The 19,876-nt window shown below is 46.9% G+C and overlaps 1 protein-coding gene across 1 annotated transcript in view; it reads left to right on the top strand.

Moving 5' to 3' along the window:
* The window catches only part of LOC112227380 (protein patched homolog 1-like), a 36,970-nt gene extending 19,995 nt beyond the window's left edge, over nt 1-16,975 (top strand). Inside the window, 16 exon segments of the mRNA XM_042307813.1 lie at nt 1-136; nt 312-433; nt 1,665-1,812; nt 2,668-2,799; nt 2,936-3,184; nt 3,431-3,556; nt 5,789-6,674; nt 7,602-7,744; nt 7,916-8,096; nt 8,279-8,559; nt 9,784-9,921; nt 10,099-10,241; nt 13,435-13,526; nt 13,529-13,803; nt 13,942-14,467; nt 14,669-16,975. The exon segment at nt 1-136 is cut by the window's left edge and continues 60 nt beyond it. Of these exon segments, the coding sequence (XP_042163747.1) occupies nt 1-136; nt 312-433; nt 1,665-1,812; nt 2,668-2,799; nt 2,936-3,184; nt 3,431-3,556; nt 5,789-6,674; nt 7,602-7,744; nt 7,916-8,096; nt 8,279-8,559; nt 9,784-9,921; nt 10,099-10,241; nt 13,435-13,526; nt 13,529-13,803; nt 13,942-14,467; nt 14,669-14,703 (3,613 nt within the window). The 3' untranslated portion in view covers nt 14,704-16,975.
* Nucleotides 16,976-19,876: the final 2,901 nt, after the last annotated feature.

Raw genomic sequence — 19,876 nt, 5'->3', positions numbered from 1 at the left:
CCAGTTCACAAGTCTGGAGGGCTTCAGGGAAATGCTGGACAAGGCCCAGGTGGGTCACGCTTACATGAACCGCCCCTGCCTGGACCCCAACGACCCCGAGTGCCCCCTCAGCGCCCCCAACAAGGACCTGAGAGAAGTAAGCCAGCGCCACAGTACCCCTATCGCCCTTCCACCTCTCCATCTCTGCCTCTCTATCTCCTTCCACCACCACTCTCCCTTTCTTTTAAAGAAGAGGGTATTTTAGTGAGCCCAATGTGCCTGGTTGTTAAATAAGCTAACTGTTGGCCCTGCCTGTCTGTCTCCCTCCACAGAGTCCTGACATTGCCGGGCGGCTCCAAGGCGGTTGCCACGGCTTCTCCAAAAAGTTCATGCACTGGCAGGAGGAGCTTATCCTGGGCGGCCGGGTCAAGGACACCCAGAATGCTTTGCAGAGGTAAGAGGGGGAGGGGTGTACCCCAGGGCCAGGGGAGGATTGAGGGTGAGTGAAGAGAGTGGAGCGAGGACAGGGAGGGCCTAGCTAGCAGTGAGGAATCCCTCTGACTCCTAAAAACCTCACACAGCCGAGGAATGCCTCTGACTCCTAAGAAGCTCACACAGCCGAGGAATGCCTCTGACTCCTAAGAACCTCACACAGCCGAGGAATGCCTCTGACTCCTAAGAACCTCACACAGCCGAGGAATGCCTCTGACTCCTAAGAACCTCACACAGCCGAGGAATGCCTCTGAGTCCTAAGGATCTCACACAGCTGAGGAATGTCTCTGACTCCTAAGAACCTCACACAGCCGAGGAATGCCTCTGACTCCTAAGAACCTCACACATCTGAGGAATGCCTCGCATGAAGCAGGATCAGTTTCCTCCTCTGGCCCCTGCGTGGGAAAGATCAATCAAACATGATGGACAGCCACATAAACTAAAGACAGATTTGTTGTGGAGAGGAGTGGGGGGAAAAGGCAGCCTCTCCTTTAAGTCAGAGAATGAAAAAGGGGACGCCAAAGATAATTCCAAATACAAGGGTGTACTACCACACATTTCTAATGCTAAGGATATGTAAAACATCTTATGTATGTAAGACACATTTCCTGGGCTCTGTTATGTATTATGAATGATTTCTTTTATTTCAATTGAATTTAAAACCACAGCACAAATATGAATGGATTGACAGTGTTGGGCCTCTGCCCAGATCACGACCCTGGCAAATATGGAGGGAGGGATACAGTCATTTAAAGCCACAGAGTTTTTTCCATGATATGATTTACGATAATCTCATTCACATTTTTAACACCACAACTCTCACATCGGTGCCAAGTTGCCTTCAGGTCCATCTGTGCTCGCTGTGGAAAAAGGCATCAAGACACCTGCTTTCACCCGTTCAGGCAATAGAGCCTGTATCTGCATTCAGAAACACTAGCCAACAGCTGAATTCTCCACCCGTTTCTCCACGTACACTGTATAGAACCACCGTTTGGTTGATATGCCACTAATCAGAGTATGTAATATCTATGACAGCCGAGACAGGAGTCCCCTAACAAGAGGACTCATAACGTTTTTCTGTACTATTTGGGGTTTTTGAATGTGGAGAACATGACTCCTCTGTGTGGTCTGAGCTCACTTGGCTGCAGGCGTCTGACGGTGTCTCTCTCTCTCTCTCTCTCTGCCTCCTGCAGTGCGGAGGCCCTCCAGACCATGTTTCTCCTGATGAGCCCCAAGCAGCTCTACGAGCACTTTAAGGATGACTATGAGATCCATGACATCAACTGGAACGAGGACAAGGCCACCGCCATCCTGGAGTCCTGGCAAAGGAAGTTTGTAGAGGTATGTTTGGGTCAAAAGTGGCACACTCATTAGTGCACTACACCTGGTCAAAAGTATCAAACTATATAGGGAATCAGATGCCATTTGGTATGAAGCCTATGTTTCTGGACCCTAGCGCCCCGCCTCTGCCACCTGCACCTTTCAACAACCTGTCTTGACCCGTTTGAGTAATATGCCGGCAAATAAGAAATCAGAGAACAAATCATAGAGCGTTCTTTGGGTTGGCCTCAGGTCGGCTTGTTTTTCCCTACTCCTTTAAATTTGAGTCATGCTGTTTACCCACCACAGGCATAGAGGACTGGCTTTGGCCCAGGGACTGCAACCTCTGCCTGAATTCCATCAATCCTCAACTGCCTAGTAAACAGAGTCCTCCAAGGAGGCCACTGACAGACTACCAGTTATAGGAACAAGCTGTTTTTGTGATAGCTGACACCCAGCATGCTGACTGAAGGAGTGGGAGGGTCATGCCTCCACCAATGCCCGCTTGCAAGAGAGGAGAAGAGGGAGAGAGTGAACGGGAGATGAGGAGAGGGTCACTGTAAAAACAAAGTGCAGGGTGTTGGGTTCCCCTAAGGTTGTCGGCCATTCATGGTGCTGATGGAGTAGCTTGAGAGACCACGTGATCTCATTTATCCCCTTGACCCTTGCTCTCTGATATCTGTAGTCCTTATTTGTCAAGCTTCATAGGGGCTCACCTATATCTTGTTTGTGTGTTGTTGGCCCAAAATAGTAAGTTATGGGCATGCCCTGATCAAACTAGATCACTACTACTGGCTTATAATATAAATAAATGACTTCTATTATTGACCCTCACCTCATTTAAAATAAAGTTATTTATTGAACCCCCCCCCCCAGGTGGCTCATGGCAGTATCCCCCAGAACTCCACTTCAGAGATCCACGCCTTCTCCACCACCACCCTCAACGACATCATGAAGTCCTTCTCTGATGTCAGTGTCATCCGGGTGGCTGGAGGCTACCTGCTCATGGTAAGAAGTAGTAACCGACTCTCTCTGCTGTAGGTTCATCATTGATATCAGTGGTTCAGTACGGATGCATATTTGCCTGTGCTGAGTTCAAAGTTTCAAATCCTCACCCTCTCTCTTCTCTCCCGTCCTATTCCAGCTGGCCTACGCCTGTGTGACCATGCTCCGTTGGGACTGTGCCAAGTCCCAGGGGGCCGTGGGGCTGGCTGGTGTGCTCCTGGTGGCTCTGTCTGTGGCAGCTGGCCTGGGGCTGTGCTCTCTGCTGGGCCTGTCCTTTAACGCTGCCACCACACAGGTTCTCCCCTTCCTGGCTCTGGGGATCGGTGTGGATGACATGTTCCTTCTGGCCCACTCCTTCACTGAGACTGGCATCAACATCCCCTTTAAGGTAAGCTAGCTACCTCCACTCCCCAAGCCCCCTAGTTCAATCACCTGTAGATCCACTGTAACCTCATACTTACTCTCTGTCCCAAAATCCTGGCTCTGGTCAACATTAGTGCAGTATATTGGGAATAGGGTGCCATTTGTGATGCATTCTTAGTTATATTAGTTAGAATGACAACAGTTACTTATATTCATGTACTCTGGCTGGCCTGGCACTAACCGTTGGCTGTGTTTTGGTTTACCCCTGCAGGAGAGGACGGGGGACTGCCTGAGGAGGACTGGCACCAGCGTGGCGCTCACATCCATCAACAACATGATCGCCTTCTTCATGGCAGCCCTGGTCCCCATCCCAGCACTGCGTGCCTTCTCTCTGCAGGTACTAGACTGTGCTGTATGCCCCACTGTTTACACTGCCTAGCTCTGCCATGGAACCAGGAGTGCCAGGCATCCGCGCTGAAGGAGACACACATAAAACTGGGCCACATGCTTTTTTAGAAGTGACATTCATTAAGGGGGGGTGTCTTTGTTCTTTTCTCTTCCTCTTTTTATTGCTCACTGCACCCTTTATCTCACTCTCTCACTTTATCTCACTCTCTCACCCTTTATCTCACTCTCTCACTTTATCTCACTCTCTCACCCTTTATCTCACTCTCTCACTTTATCTCACTCTCTCACTTTATCTCACTCTCTCACTTTATCTCACTCTCTCACCCTTTATCTCACTCTCTCACCCTTTATCTCACTCTCTCACCCTTTATCTCACTCTCTCACCCTTTATCTCATCTCACTTTATCTCACTCTCTCACTTTATCTCACTCTCTCACCCTTTATCTCACTCTCTCACCCTTTATCTCACTCTCTCACCCTTTATCTCACTCTCTCACTTTATCTCACTCTCTCACCCTTTATCTCACTCTCTCACTTTATCTCACTCTCTCACCCTTTATCTCACTCTCTCACCCTTTATCTCACTCTCTCACTTTATCTCACTCTCTCACCCTTTATCTCACTCTCTCACTTTATCTCACTCTCTCACCCTTTATCTCACTCTCTCACCCTTTATCTCACTCTCTCACTTTATCTCACTCTCTCACCCTTTATCTCACTCTCTCACTTTATCTCACTCTCTCACCCTTTATCTCACTCTCTCACTTTATCTCACTCTCTCACTTTATCTCACTCTCTCACCCTTTATCTCACTCTCTCACTTTATCTCACTCTCTCACTTTATCTCACTCTCTCACCCTTTATCTCACTCTCTCACTTTATCTCACTCTCTCACCCTTTATCTCACTCTCTCACTTTATCTCACTCTCTCATTTTCATCTCACTCTCTCACCCTTTATCTCACTCTCTCACCCTTTATCTCACTCTCTCACCTTTTATCTCACTCTCTCACCCTTTATCTCACTCTCTCACCCTTTATCTCACTCTCTCACCCTTTATCTCACTCTCTCACTTTATCTCACTCTCTCACCCTTTATCTCATCTCACTTTATCTCACTCTCTCACCCTTTATTTCACTCTCTCACCCTTTATCTCACTCTCTCACTTTATCTCACTCTCTCACCCTTTATCTCACTCTCTCACTTTATCTCACTCTCTCACCCCTTCAATTTATCTCACTCTCTCACTTTATCTCACCTCTCTCACTTTATCTCACTCTCTCACTTTATCTCACTCTCTCACCCTTTATCTCACTCTCTCACCCTTTATCTCACTCTCTCACTTTATCTCACTCTCTCACCCTTTATCTCACTCTCTCACCCTTTATCTCACTCTCTCACCCTTTATCTCACTCTCTCACCCTTTATCTCACTCTCTCCCGCTCTCTCTCTCTTTCTCCCTCCCTCTTTCTTTCTCTCTCTCTTTCTACCTCCCCCTTTCTTTTTCTCTCTCTCTCTCTCTCTCTCTCTCTCTCTCACTCTCTCTCAGGTGGGGAGGGTGGAAATAATCAGAGGAGGGAGTGGATCAGTATATCACTGGGCCGTCAGCCTCTAGCTCTGTGATCTACCCGCCTCCCCCTGGGTGGTCTGTGGTGCAGTGAAACCATACCAACTGTAATGTCAGCCCCAGGGTGATAGAGTAGAGAGGTAGGAGGGGTTCTGCACAGACACGCAGAGAGGGAAAGGGGGATACCTAATCAGTTGCACAACTGAATGCATTCAACCAAAACGTGTCTTCCCGCATTTAACCCAATCCTTCTGAATCAGAGAGGTGTGGGGGGCTGTCTTAATCGATGTCCAACTGCCTTGCTCAAGGGCAGAATGGCACATTTTTCCAACTTGCCAGCTCTGGGATTCGATTCAGCGACCTTTCGGTTTCTAGCCCAACACTCTTTAAAGCAGCAGCGGCCTCAGTTCCCTGGCTTGTTGACTATTTTCGCTGGTGATTTAGGGAGCGTTTTTTTACTTTGTTTGTTTTCTTTTACTTTCTGGGACTGAATCCGAGGCACTAAAACAGCAAGAGAGCTTGAATGTAGAGCCATTTTTTGTGTAGCTCAATAAGGCAGCTGTGGAGTTGGGTGGCAGCATTGGAGCGAAGTCATGAACAGGGTTGGCCCCTCTCCTAAACAGTATCCCCCCCCCCCCTCTCTCTCTTTCCCTAGGCGGCCATTATTGTGGTGTTCAACTTCGCCATGGTGCTCCTCATCTTCCCGGCCATTCTGAGTTTGGACCTGCACCGTCGGGAGGACAAGCGTCTGGACATCCTGTGTTGTTTCTACAGCCCCTGCTCCTCCCGGGTCATCCAGATCCAACCCCAGGAGTTCTCCGATGCCAACGACAACACCACCACCCACAGCCACGCGCCTGGCGCCCAGACTACAACGACCTACACAGGCTCCACCATCATTACCAGCACCCAGATCACCACCACCGTCCAGGCCTTCACCCAGTGTGACGCGGCAGGCCAGCACATAGTCACCATCCTGCCCCCCACCTCCCAGATCTCCACCAGCCCTCCCTCTGTGTTGGTGGCCTCCTCCCCTGTTCCCCCCTCCCCCACCGACTCCTACGGCTCCCAGCTCTTCACCCCCTCCAGCTCCACCCGGGACCTCCTGGCCCAGATGGACGAGTCCAAGGAGGCCAGGGAGTGTGTTCCTCTCCCCTTCTTCCGCTGGAACCTGTCAAGCTTCGCCCGGGAGAAGTACGCTCCTCTCCTCCTAAAGCCAGAGAGCAAGGTGGTGGTCGTGGTCCTCTTTGTGGCTCTGCTGGGGCTCAGCCTGTACGGAACCACCATGGTCCATGACGGACTCTACCTGACCGACATTGTGCCCCGCGACACCAAGGAGTACGACTTCATCAACGCCCAGTTCAAGTACTTCTCTTTCTACAACATGTACCTGGTGACCATGGACGGCTTTGACTACGCCCGCTCCCAGCGTCTCCTCATCCAGCTGCACAACTCTTTCACCTCGGTCAAGTATGTGGTGAAGGACAGCGACCAGCAGCTGCCCCGGATGTGGCTGCACTATTTCCAAGACTGGCTCAGAGGTAAATGCAGTTTAATTAAAGGAGACCTTGTTTTTTTTCATTCCAGAAGCCCCATAGTGATTCTAATGTTAGCCAGTGTGTGTTTGAAATGGAACTCCGTCTGCGGTGGGTTCTTGCCCTTGAGGTAGAGAGTTTGGTGATGTCAGGGCCTTTGGAGTGACAGGCTGGGGTTTGATGTTTATCTTTAGTCTGACAAAGGTGGAGGATGGGAGGTGGATGGGAGGTGAGTTAAAGCCTGTGGTGGTGAAAGTTCACCACCATCCAGCAGGGCTGGAGGGCAGATGATATCGTAGGAAGGCCAAAGGTGACCTTTTTGGCCTCTTCCCTCCGGCTTAACGTTGTTGGAGGTCCTAGACTAGTCATGAGGAAGTATTACGGTACAGGATATTAAGCTATTGAGGGTCGGCCGTGGGTAACCAGATTTGCCGTTCCAAAACATGAGGAACTGAACTCTTCAATCGATGGAGAACTGGGGAGGCATAAAAGACTATGCTATTTCCTTTCTAGTCAGAATCTCCCTGTAATTAGAGAAAGGTTGTGTGGAACTGGTTTTTAGCTGCAGCGCCAGACTTTGTCATTTCGAAAACACGAAAGGCTTTGCTGGTTAGTTTATTCAGCCCATACACATGAGGAACAGAGCTGCTGTTTTTGGATGTGTGTGTGTGATTGTAGGAGGTTGATATTCAGAACACTCTGTAAAACGTCAGGTTTTAATTTGATGACTCATTCTAAACGTGCCAGTCTACCATCATGTTTTCACTACTCTAAAATATAACTCCTAGCGTAGTACTCAAAACATATCGGCGTATGTTGTGGCCCCGTCAATAGTTATATGATATAATAACCATGAGAATGTAGTGGTAAAAGTAGATCTGACAGAGATGGCTAACCCTGTGCTGTCCTGTGTTCTTCTTCTCTCTCCTTTAGGACTGCAGGCTGCCTTTGATACAGACTGGGAGGCAGGCAGAATCACCTGGGATAACTACCATAACGGCACCGAGGATGGTGTTCTGGCCTACAAGCTGCTCATCCAGACCGGCTCTAAGAAGGACCCCTTCAACTACAACCAGGTATGTACCGTTACAGTGCCATGCCCCTACTGAGTTCAATAGAACTCTGTTTCCCAGCTTTGACCTCAATGGGACTTCCTGGTTAGGTTGAATCACCCCTCAATATGTTATAAGGTATAGTCCTGCTACCGCGAATGCTAAACCCAGTCTCTCTCTGTCTGTCTATTCCAGCTGACTTCTCGTCGTCTGATGAATGAGGAGGGTCTGATTCACCCAGAGGTCTTCTATATCTACCTGACTGTGTGGGTGAGCAATGACCCTCTGGGCTATGCTGCCTCTCAGGGTAACTTCTACCCTCAGCCTCGCGAGTGGATCCACGACAAGTATGACACCACCGGAGAGAATCTGCGCAGTAAGTAGGCGTCTCTTTAAAACCATATGAATCATTTTTAATCAAGTTGCTACCACGATCCAAGTTCATAATGGCCTAGGACATGTGCATCCTTCCTTCAATATAAAGGTATTGTTGATACTAACAACAGATTGTAAATCTGTGAGAACCTGAGTGTCTAACCTCTCCTCCATCTGTCACAGTCCCTGCCGCGGAGCCCCTGGAGTTTGCTCAGTTCCCTTTCTATCTGAACGGCCTGAGGCAGGCGTCCGACTTCATCGAGAGCATCGAGAGCGTGCGCGCCATCTGCGAGGAGTTCACCCGTAAAGGTGTTCTCAACTACCCCAATGGTTACCCATTCCTGTTCTGGGAGCAGTACATCGGCTTGCGACACTGGTTCCTCCTGGCTGTCAGCGTGGTGCTAGCCTGCACCTTCCTGGTCTGTGCCATCCTCCTGCTCAACCCCTGGACCGCTGGCATCATTGTAGGTCCCCTCAGCTCAGCATCCCTCCTCCTCTTTATCCTCCTCTTCTTTCTCCTCCTCCTCCTCCTTCCAGGCCTTCCTCCCTCAGCACAGCTCAATAACCCTGCTACAGAGAGGGTGGAGGCCCCATCTCTGGGGAGGGCCCATGGCGGGTTGGCCTGGGGGGTGCTACTCACACCCCCCAGGCCTTTGTCATTCTAATCTGGCCCGGCCGGTCTTAGAAAAGGAAATGCAAAGCCTCTGCTGAAGACTTTACCTCCAGCTCTCTTTGTCAAAAATTGGGGACAGGACAGATCTGCCCAGTCGCGACCTTGGCCTGCTAAACCCATCCATCAGGCCTGGGGGGAGATGGCCTGTCAGCTCAGCGGCTGGGAAACATTTCACACAGCCTGGTCGTGAGGGGAGGGTCCCTGGGCCGCCCGCCCGGTCAGACCGCACTGAAGGGTGACTCTCGTGTCCGACCGTTGGGGCTGTAGTGGCGCGGTTCAGTCAGTGTGGCACAGGTTTCAGTTGGAATTGAAATGTATTTCATTTCACAATTTAAGTAGTCAGTCCTACTGAAAGACAGACGGCACAATCTTCCAAACACGGAGGGGCGTCCTTTCAGACCTACATGTGCACAGTCACATTGTCCCACTTTAAGCTGGAGCTTCTATAGTTTCACTGCCTATATGTGGCCGTGCAATAAAACAGGGTTTTATCATTTCCAATTTAACCGTGACCAAATTGGGACCCCTGCAAACATCAGAGGTTCACGAGGCTAAGGATTTTCAAAGTTCTCTCTCTCTCTCTCTCTCTCTCTCTCTCTCTCTCTCTCTCTCTCATAAAAAATAATGTTTTTCTAAAGAAGTACATTAGTGGTGAAATTGTGTCAGGAGGAATGACAAGCAGTAGAAGGGGAACGGTGAGAGTCTGACATTGTCACTCATCTCAGCAACCTTGAAAGAGGGATCAGCTAGGGAGGGAGAGTGAGACAAGGGCCTAAGTGTAATTCAATGCCGTGCAGATGACAGTGAAAACCTTCCGAATGTAGGGTCAAAAATATTGTGGGGTGAAGACCTAACTCTTACCTAATTGTATTATGGAAATAGGCACTGAGAGTTGTGGGTGCAAGACATAACTTTCTCTCTCTTCATCTCTAACACGTTTAACTACACTTCAATGGTTGTGTTTCATTGTGACTCCAGAGTTTGAGGCAGTGTCTAACCAACCCGTGTTCCTCAGGTCTTCATCCTGGCCATGATGACGGTGGAGCTGTTTGGTATCATGGGCCTGATCGGCATCAAGCTCAGTGCCATCCCAGTGGTCATCCTCATTGCCTCTGTGGGCATCGGCGTCGAGTTCACTGTCCATATCGCACTGGTAAAAAACCTTCCTGACTCTCTTGGGCAGGGTACAAAACAAAGTCAATGAAGATAAGAAGTGTTGTCAGGGATGGAATGATGATGTAGCCACTAGTTACTACTTTTTTCCCATGAGTCTGTTCTACTGGACAGCCTGACCCTAACCCTCTGTCTCTGTCCGCTCTCCTATCCCCAGGCCTTTCTGACGGCCATAGGCAATAGGAACAGGCGTTCTGCGGTGGCCCTGGAGCACATGTTTGCCCCTGTGATTGACGGGGCCATCTCTACACTGTTAGGGGTCCTCATGCTGGCTGGCTCCGAGTTTGACTTCATTCTGAGGTGAGTGTGAGAGACTTTACTTCTGCCAGGGCAGTTTCTCCCTTTCCCCCCAGTCCATATGTTGCCTTACAGAGGAAGTGGTGGTGTTGTGTTTATGTTGCTGAGGGGGCTGATGCATGGAGACAATTGTCTGTTTCCCCCTGGGTGAGGGAGCCAGTGTGGGTGGGGGGTCAGGGGTGCATGCAGGTGGGAATGTGGACCCCCACCTGGCCCTGTCTGTCAGGCCTTTGTGCTGCTGCCTGCCTGCCTCCCCCAGCGCCCTAATGGCCCCACCCTAATAGCACAACAAATGGAGAAAACATCAAGGGTGTGGAACAGCTGCTTGTAAACATGTAAATGTTTGACTACCCACTGGGTGGTGGTGACTCGCACACATGCATACACCACACATACGAGCACACACACACGCATGTAAACACACATACTATTTTCATACGGAATCTGTGAACATGCCAATCATCCGGTTGAAAGCTTTTGTGCCCAAATAGGGCACCACAATAAAAAAAAAGGGTCTGGTCAGTTGTACCCCTACCAGAAGTCACCACAACCCTCCACCCTCACTCCCAACCAAGACCTTTTCTCTGCCAAAATGCATCAGTGGAAAAAAGCGAATAGCAATGTTTTCAGCTGAATCTGGCCTCAGCTGAAACTAAACCACAGCCTTGAGAACAGCCTCAAACAGGCCCATGACATAAAAAATCACTAACTGAGAAAGCAGGGCAGCATATTGAAAATATTAATACGCTCAGGGTGGCTTTTTGGCAGAAACGCTCCAAGCTTTCTCTAAGTGTTTGAGTCAAGCAACATGGTGGTACTGGGAAGGTTTGTTTTCCCACCAAAAATGGAGAGAAAATGGAGAGAAGGAAAAAGAGATGAGAGAAGGACAAGAACAACAGGGTGGGGAAGAAAGAGGAATGAGGAATAGAGAGTTGTGAGGAGGAGGGTGCCTGGTTCAAGGATAGTGGTGGAGCTTGGATGCTTGGTTGGAGAACTAAGTGTTGTGGTGGTGGTGGGCTAGCAGGCAGCACGAGGAGGGCATTCACACTAGGAGGTCCTGTTTAGATGTAGCAGAGGAGAGCAGAGCCGTCCCTCAAGCTGGGGAGTAGCATAAATACATTGCTGTAAACATCTCCTGGTGGTGGTACCGTGGATCAACACCCCAGCGAGCTCAGCAGCCCCTCTCCAAAGGAGCCACCCTTTCCAACCCCTGACTCCGAATGGAAAAGATTACAGTTTATATAAACAACAGAATTCCTAACACTAGGTCTTCTCTGGAGGTCTAGCCCAACCAGGCCCGTGGATAGTTTAGGTACTCTCTCTTTTTTTCCCCCTTAAATAAATCAAGCTCCACTTTTGGAATGTTGACTTAGTAAAATAAACAAGTAACTTTTTTTCTTGCCTTTTCCCAGATGCAGGATAGTTATTATGGTGAGTTGTTGTATCTAACGAGTATCTAACGAGTTGAGTTGGACGGTAACTAGAGGTGAACCGAGATGGTGGTTTCTGTTTCATCTGGTTTTCTACTCTTCCTTAGGGTATGTGTGTTTTCATTTGATACTACTTTCAGGGGCATAAGACGTGACCAGTCACGTGTGTGTCTTTTTGAAGTCAGTCATGGTTGAGAAGACTGAACTGAAATGTTTGGTGAAGTATTTGTCATAACAAGTTAAGTTGAGGGATAGATTCTCAGAGTAAAACAGAGAGGCCACCATTTGCCTTGTTAAAGAGACAGACGTAGGGATAGTAGAACAGTAAATGGGAGGGTGCACAAGGTGAAATAAAGGCAAGTGCTATACCAAACTTAAAGAATGACCTTCCCTTCTGAGGTGTGACACGAACGAAGCCAGTGTGGTAGAGTCGGGGCGGGGATGAACGAAAGTTCCAGAATGCTATTATCCTTGTCCTTGTTTTTCATAATCCACTCTCTTTTTCTTACCTCTAAGTCTGGACCGCAGTTAAAAGAGCTGAGCTCTCTGTTTTCTGTTAGTGTTTAAGTGGAGTGCTCTCTAATTTTCTCATGAGCTCTTTCTTGTGGCAACCTCAGCCCTCCCTCAGAGCACAGAGAGGCTCACAGAAACCCAGGCAACCTCACAGCTCTGTGGCCCATTATAGAGTACCATTCACCACGCAACCATTTAGGGCAGAGCTAGGAACCACAACAGCTCCATACAATTCCAAGAGAGACAAAGACGAGGCTCTCAACAGCATTGGGAGCATCAAAGGCTGTTTTAGTTGGAGCATGTTGAGAATCTGATTTACCCCCTGCCCTTAACACACAAACACCATTTTTTTTCCAGAGCAGCTTCCCATTCGCTCTGGTTCTCTTCAGATACCAGACTGAGTATGTGGTTTCCTCTATGTTCTCATTACAAAGAGACACGGACTCTATATACACTACCTGCATCTCTACTATCATGTGTGGCCCACTCCACACACTAATCAGCAGCGACGTTGAATACAAAACAGGATAGGAAGAATAGCAGCTCTGGGACACATCCAAACAGCAGGCCTTGTCTATCTCTTTCATGTAGTGTCTATGAGGTGTAATGTGATTTGGCTGACGTAGGCAGGCGGCTCGGCAGGCAGGAAGAGCAGGCAGGCTCCACTGGCCAGCCCAGTATAAACATAGAGGTGCCTTGCCCTCGCCACACTGAAATTGGAGCTCAATGACTTTGGATATTAAGTTGTTAAAGAGAAAATTACATTAGCAGCAGCGGCAGCAGCAGCTCGGAGGCCAGGAGGGGCACGTTTCTTCTCCCCAGCCTGCAGTCAGACAGGGGAGGGGAGGGGAGGGAGGGCCCTGGCATTTCTGACGTGTAGGATCTGCTGGCTAATGTAAACACATATTTTCAGGAAGTGGCAGTGCTGTAGATAGATGAGGGCTCCCAGAGGGAGAAGATGGAGCCCAGGAATTTTCTTCCAACTTGTCAAGTTGCCAGTAGTAAAGAGGGACGGACAGAAGGAGAGAGGAAATCGAGGGGAAGGGGGGGAAAGGGAATGAAAAATAACGAGGAAAGTAGAGGCAAACATAGGGCTTGAGGGAGGTGGTCTGATTCTATCTACCCCCAGCTCTACAATGTCCTCCCTTCCAGTGTGTCCTCATGTCACCTGTTTACTAATGTGCCTGAGTGCTGGTGGCGCTGAGAAGGAGCCTTGGTGACTGAATGTTCTTTCTGTGTTGGTTGTGTTCCAGGTACTTCTTTGCGGTGCTGGCTATTCTGACCGTGCTGGGGATCCTGAATGGACTGGTGCTGCTGCCCGTGCTGCTCTCCCTCATGGGCCCACCCCGGAGGTCACTCCGGCCGACAACGGCAGCCGCCTGCCCACCCCATCGCCGGAGCCCCTCCCCCCTCCCATGACCCACCACGGCTACTACGGAGGACACGGTCCACGACAACAGGCCTTCTCAGAGTCGTCGGACTCTGAGTACTACTCGGAAACGACTACCACATCAGGAATTGGGGAGGAGTATAAGTACTGTGACCGCAGTCCTTACATCACCTCTCCTACCTCTCATATACTACTGGAGGACAGCAAGAACCCCAGCTTCCCCAAACTCACGGTACGATAGTGCCACTGTATAGTTGCTACTTCATACATGATACTGCCCAAAAACAGTATGATATGTGAATTGCATTGTTATTAACAATGAAAATCATGATTGTAACCTATCATGCATATTATTGTTCTGCTCTTCCAGGTGGTGAAACCGTTCAAAGAGGGCCCGACCGTAACCGCTCAGAAAGATCTCTTAAATGAGTCTTCTCTGAATGCGGTGACTTCGGTCAGCTCTCAACTCATGCAGTGGGATAACAAACATGATTACAAATCTGACCAGGGACCCAGGAGGCAACATTTACCCAGTGACAGGACCCAGGGTCCTGAGAGGACTAATCACTGTGGTCCCAGGTCTCAGACCAACAGAGGGCCTCATCAGAACAGGACTAAGATGCCGGCCTATAATGGCGGTACCGTGCCCAGTAGTGCTGTTACTACTATGGTTACGGCCACAGCCTCTGTGACTGTGGCTGTGCACCCCAGCTTGCCGGGGGCCTACCATGGGTACATGCACGAGGGCTACGTGGACAGTGAATCAGACTGTTTTGAGGACACTAAGAGGACTTCACAATCTTGTGGGAAAGCTACCCAATCTTCCAAGCGTGAATCCTTGGAGGTTGAAGACCTGGAATCTGTGCAGAACCAGCATCAGGTGAACCAGGCACAAGGTGAGTCTCACGCTGAAGCTAAAACACTATTTTACATACTTGGACTTTTCATTTTATGGTAGATCAACATTAGGCTATATGAGCACATTTTTACATTAACATTCTGTTCATAAGATGTCTGTGTATGTCTCTGTGTGTGCAGTTATGACTGATGTTCAACAATGGTTCTCACTGTCCTCTTTCTTCCTTCTTGTGTTCCAGTTGGCCCACGGATCCAGGCAGCCAAAGATTACTAGACACCCCGCTACCCCACCCTGCCCCCTATGTCTGGAATCCATCTCTGGCTGGCTGCCTCTCACTTGGGAGCTCCCGATACCCAGCCCTTTCACTTTCAACTGTACATAGACACAGACAAGGATTTATTTTTAAAGATATTAAAAAAGGTCATTTTAAGAATATATAAATTTATGAATATATATTTTAATACTAAATAGAGGAAAACAACTATTTAAAAGAGTACTGTATAACTTGGATATTCTCTTGTGTAAAACTTGGATGTATAACATGATTTGGGGGGGGTTTCCTCCCTTTGTATAGATAAAGAAGATGTGCTATATGTAAAAAAAAAAAAAAGTTCAGAAAAGTGAGACGTTAAGATATTAGGTTATTGTGTTTGTTTTTTGCTGCTACACTTCAAAAAATTGAAATGATTTGCAGTACCCCCCTCCCCCGATCTAAGTTGAGAAATAATTTATAGATGTTCTTACGCTGAGGGTGGAGGGCGTCTTATTGATTAAGCTCTGCAACACATGATGATCTATTCTGATTCTCCATCGTTGGTTATGATTGCACTGTACAAATACAAACAAGCTCAGTAAATCTTTTTTTCCTTCTAACAATAACCATTGTGCCTTCACAACACCTTCCCTCTTGAAATGCAGAAGCGCAGTATATATATTCAAAGTGAGACATAAATATGATATATGTGGTGTTTGTTTGAGAGCATCAATTTCACCGTTTTTATTTTGCGTTTAGAATCCCCAGATATGGACTTCATTTACTAATGTGACATGATGTACAGACTTAGCAAAACAAGAGAATCTCCCACTTTGGCTTCTACCATTATACATGGGCTGTTCATCCAGAATAATGCCTGTGTTCAGACAGCACATTAATATATTACCATGTATTTGTCCATTTCAATTAACCTGTAGCTTTGTAAGTCTGTGTGCAGTCAGCAACTTGACTTGTGTCACTTTGGGTTGACGTTTCTTGAGCGTCATTCATTGTGTCCCAGCTCACTGGCATGTTGCATTATGTTCATTGTCAAGTTGATATTTTGCAGTCGACATGTTTTATTACTTGAAGGAGCTGTTAAGGGTTTTATTTCTTTCCTGAGTTTATCTAAGCTGTACATTGGGTGAGGTCAACTTTGTCACCCTCCTTGTCCTCCAACTTAACTGGGGTCTAGGGGGTAATGTTTGACAAATGCTGGTTGTTTCCCCAATCTTATTCTGAAAGGGAATTTAAATCAAATGCAAAGGGAAAAATATATATATTTTACATTTTTTGGGCTGCTTTAGGGTTGTGGTAGACATTATTTCAACCTTGTGCAATTGTTGACTAGGTAGTGCATTTTGAACAGGACAAGTACTCCAAGACCCACTTCCTGTGTCATGGAGGAAGTCTGTGCAGTCACATGCTCTTCCCCTCTCTCTCTCTCTCGTTTGTGTAGGCCTCATGCCAGCCAGCATTTCAGTGGTTTTGTTGTTATTTCATTTTTACCTTTGTATTATGATCAAAGTTGGTCGTTCATTTGGTCACATCACTGCCAATTTAAATGCAGGGAAATGTAATAGATTTAAGTGTCAGCTTGGGTTTCTTTTGTACATAGAGTTGTGAAAGAAAAATAAAGTAGCTACTGTGCATTCTGGAAGTAAACAAAAACAATTATATGTTTCAAGTACAACCGACATTCATTCACTGCTTCAATACAGAAATACATGAGGGTGTAAGTTATAGGAGTGCTAGGGTAGGGGTTGGGGGTTCTGCATAGAGTTGTAGTTTCATTTCAAATGTATGACATGCCATATAAATTATTTATATACAAATTTTATTTTTGTAGTTTGTACAGATGTTAGTCACTAGACTGAAGTTCTATTTTTAAAGAGTAAATATATATTATATATAATTATATCTATTGTTGCAGAGTTGTTTTTGTTTGTTTGCTTGTATTTTTGGGAGGGGGGGGGAGTTGTCCACAATGAGTAGAGGGGGTTTCAGACAGACCCTATGTTTTGTTTTTGTTTTTTGGAGAGAAGGGTTCACTTGAAAATGAAGGAGAGGTGTGGCAGACACTGTCCACCATATTTAGTTTCCTCGCCTTTCCTTCTTCATGTAATGAATTGAAGTGTTATTACTCTTTTTGTCGATGTCTAAAACACTGTGACTTTCCGAAAACTATGCTCAAGAAAACCCTTGTGTGACCATTATTTTCCCTCACCTTCTATAGGAATTGAACTAACAAAATAAATTCAAATGAAAAAAAATAAAATAATCCTATCTGTTTCCATGAGTCTTTTCTAAATGAACTCAGTGTGTTCTTTTCTGTTATCATCTATTAACACAGTCAACAGCTTTATCACCTCCCTATGTCATCTTACAACTTGTTGGTGACAGATCTGTTTTCTGGGTAAATACACAGTCCCGTTAGATAGCCCTGCTGACCTCCACAAGTTCTCCAGGGCACATTGTTGAGAAGCTCATCAAATAACAAATATTTAAGATTGTGTCTCCAAAAGTCATTCCATCAACCTTATTGTGACACAAGTAGTGGACACAATCCTGACCTGCTGTCTTATCTTTAGTCAATCGTTTTCTTTCTGGCACTTCAGTCTCCTTTTCACCTTTTCATTCGCGATGACATCATAAATTCCCATAGGACCAACTCCTTCAATGCCCTACTCCTTGAAGTTTTCAGTTCTCAAGAAAAACATTATTTCCCTCAAAATAGATTTTCTTTACCCTTTAGTGTGTACTTTACTGTATTTATACTTGGGATATAATTTTTTAAGAGGAAAAGTTTTTAACCTCAAGCCAAGTTATTTTACATACAAATGATGATTTGGTCATGGAGGAAGGGCTCTTTTAAATCTGGATCGCTGAAGCATTTAATTGCGTGATAGAAATGTAAAGGTAAATTCCAATTGAGCCTATGCAGCGTTCCAATTGAGCCCATGCAGCATTCCAATTGAGCCTATGCAGCGTTCCAATTGAGCCTATTCAGCGTTCCAATTGAGCCTATGCAGCGTTCCAATTGAGCCTATGCAGTGGTCCAGTTGAGCCTATGCAGCGTTCCAATTGAGTCTATGCAGCGTTTCAATTGAGCCTATGCAGCGTTCCAATTGAGCCTATGCAGTGGTCCAGTTGAGCCTATGCAGTGGTCCAATTGAGTCTATGCAGCGGTCCAATTGAGCCTATGCAGTGGTCCAGTTGAGCCTATGCAGCGTTCCAATTGAGTCTATTCAGCGTTCCAATTGAGCCTATGCAGCGTTCCAATTGAGCCTATGCAGTGGTCCAATTGAGCCTATGCAGCGTTCCAATTGAGTCTATGCAGCGTTCCAATTGAGCCTATGCAGCGTTCCAATTGAGCCTATGCAGCGTTCCAATTGAGCCTATGCAGTGGTCCAATTGAGCCTATGCAGCGTTCCAATTGAGCCTATGCAGCGTTTCAATTGAGCCTATTCAGGGTTCCAAATGAGCCTATGCAGTGTTCCAATTGCAGTGCTTATAATTATGTAACCTAGGCCTACTGGTTGTATGAATTTGGGATCTACCATCCCACAACTCTCCCAGAGTGTTTGGAATACTATATGACCAATAGAATAGGTAAACTTGCGGGATAGTAGATTGACATAGGCTAGAGATTTTGCTGTTCTTACTCATGTTGTTGGCTGAGGAAAGGTACATGTGGACAGCTATTCTAACATCTTCAAAGTGTGCATCATAATTAGGTAAAAAAGGACCGCATCCTCAACTTGCATGTTCTATTAATATGAATGACCATAATCTAAATGTGATTTCTGTCATTCTGACCATTGTGGGTGGATGCCCAAATCAGGTTATATGGGTCCGGTACATTTTTCAAATGTCTGGTAAATTAAAATGCTGCCGGTCAAATGTCCAGTGCCACATTTTCCTAATGGAAACCCTGTAGTAGCCGCATCTCTGCCACACCTTCATTTCTGTGATCTCCAACCGAAATAATAGCTGGCTGAAACATACGTTACCTCATGCCCAAATTGAAGGTCAGAATTTGAATAGAGAGAAAAGTGCACCAAAAGGGAATTAAGTCGGGTCTCAATCGGCCCAATGGAGGGCTCAGGGCTGTGTGACTGTGTGACTGCATCACAGTCTGGTTTACCTCAAATCCCGGTTTACAATTTTCCTCCAAACTGTCCATGCAGCCTGTAACCTACGGGGCTCTCCTCTGTCTCCAACCCAGGATTCACTCTCTCTCTCACCCTCACAAATCTAGCTTCACCTAATGGTTGACTTGAACCTGGATTTTCTCACAGGAATTATTACATTGTAGCTGTGTTTGCGATGACAAAAGTGGTTGAGATATTACTCATAAAGATAATTCTGCAAACATTAAAACGTTGTTTTAAAGTAATATGACATCGTTTAAAACACAGTCCTTGAAAATGATTGTTCTTGTTTTACGGGTTAATGAACTATAACGCATGACATAAGTGAATTGAGACCATGCTTACAAAATGCATGGCTGGATGCATTTAGAACTACTGTATGTGGTTCTAACAACCCAAACTAAGGGATAAAAGATAAACATGTTTTGATTTTTACTGGTTTCGATGGCATTGGTTTTAAGAAGTTAATTTAGATACAACGTTTTTCCAGACAACTTGAAAGCCTAGTTATTTTAATTTTTTTTAACGACACTGGAGGTCTAGGGGACATGTTTCACAGCTTCCGTTGGGAAGCCCGGAAACTTTTGGTACTGACGTAACCTTAATTGCCTCTTACTGTGGACCTCGGTGACGTATGCTTCAACAGAAAGCAGCAGGCTGATGGTGGGGGTTGATATGGCACTGCTCATTCATGCCTGCTCCCTGCCTGGCACAGCTCTGACTGCATGGGCACTGAAGCCAAGAATCAGACTGAGTGGCACTTTGCGCAGCAGCAAAATCATGGGGGAGTTCTATTCTGTGAACTGTTCCTTCTCCTCTCTTTATCCCACCCGCTTCTATGAACTTTATCAAGACAGATTAGTGTTGAAGTTTGAAAAAGGGTGGAAGGGAAAGAGAGCATAGGGGAGAAGTGTGTGTGTCTGTGGCATGGGGATGTGTGTGTGGGGGGAGGGGGAGTGTGTGTGTCTGTGGCATGGGGATGTGTGTGGGGGGGGGGGGGTGTGTGTGTCTGTGGCATGGGGATGTGTGGAGGCTGGCA

The sequence above is a fragment of the Oncorhynchus tshawytscha genome, linkage group LG28, assembly GCF_018296145.1.
Source record: "Oncorhynchus tshawytscha isolate Ot180627B linkage group LG28, Otsh_v2.0, whole genome shotgun sequence".
In the NCBI taxonomy this organism is placed as follows: Eukaryota; Metazoa; Chordata; class Actinopteri; order Salmoniformes; family Salmonidae; genus Oncorhynchus; species Oncorhynchus tshawytscha.
The sequence above is the reverse complement of the archived record's forward strand: the minus strand, read 5'-3'. Positions and strand labels throughout refer to the sequence as shown.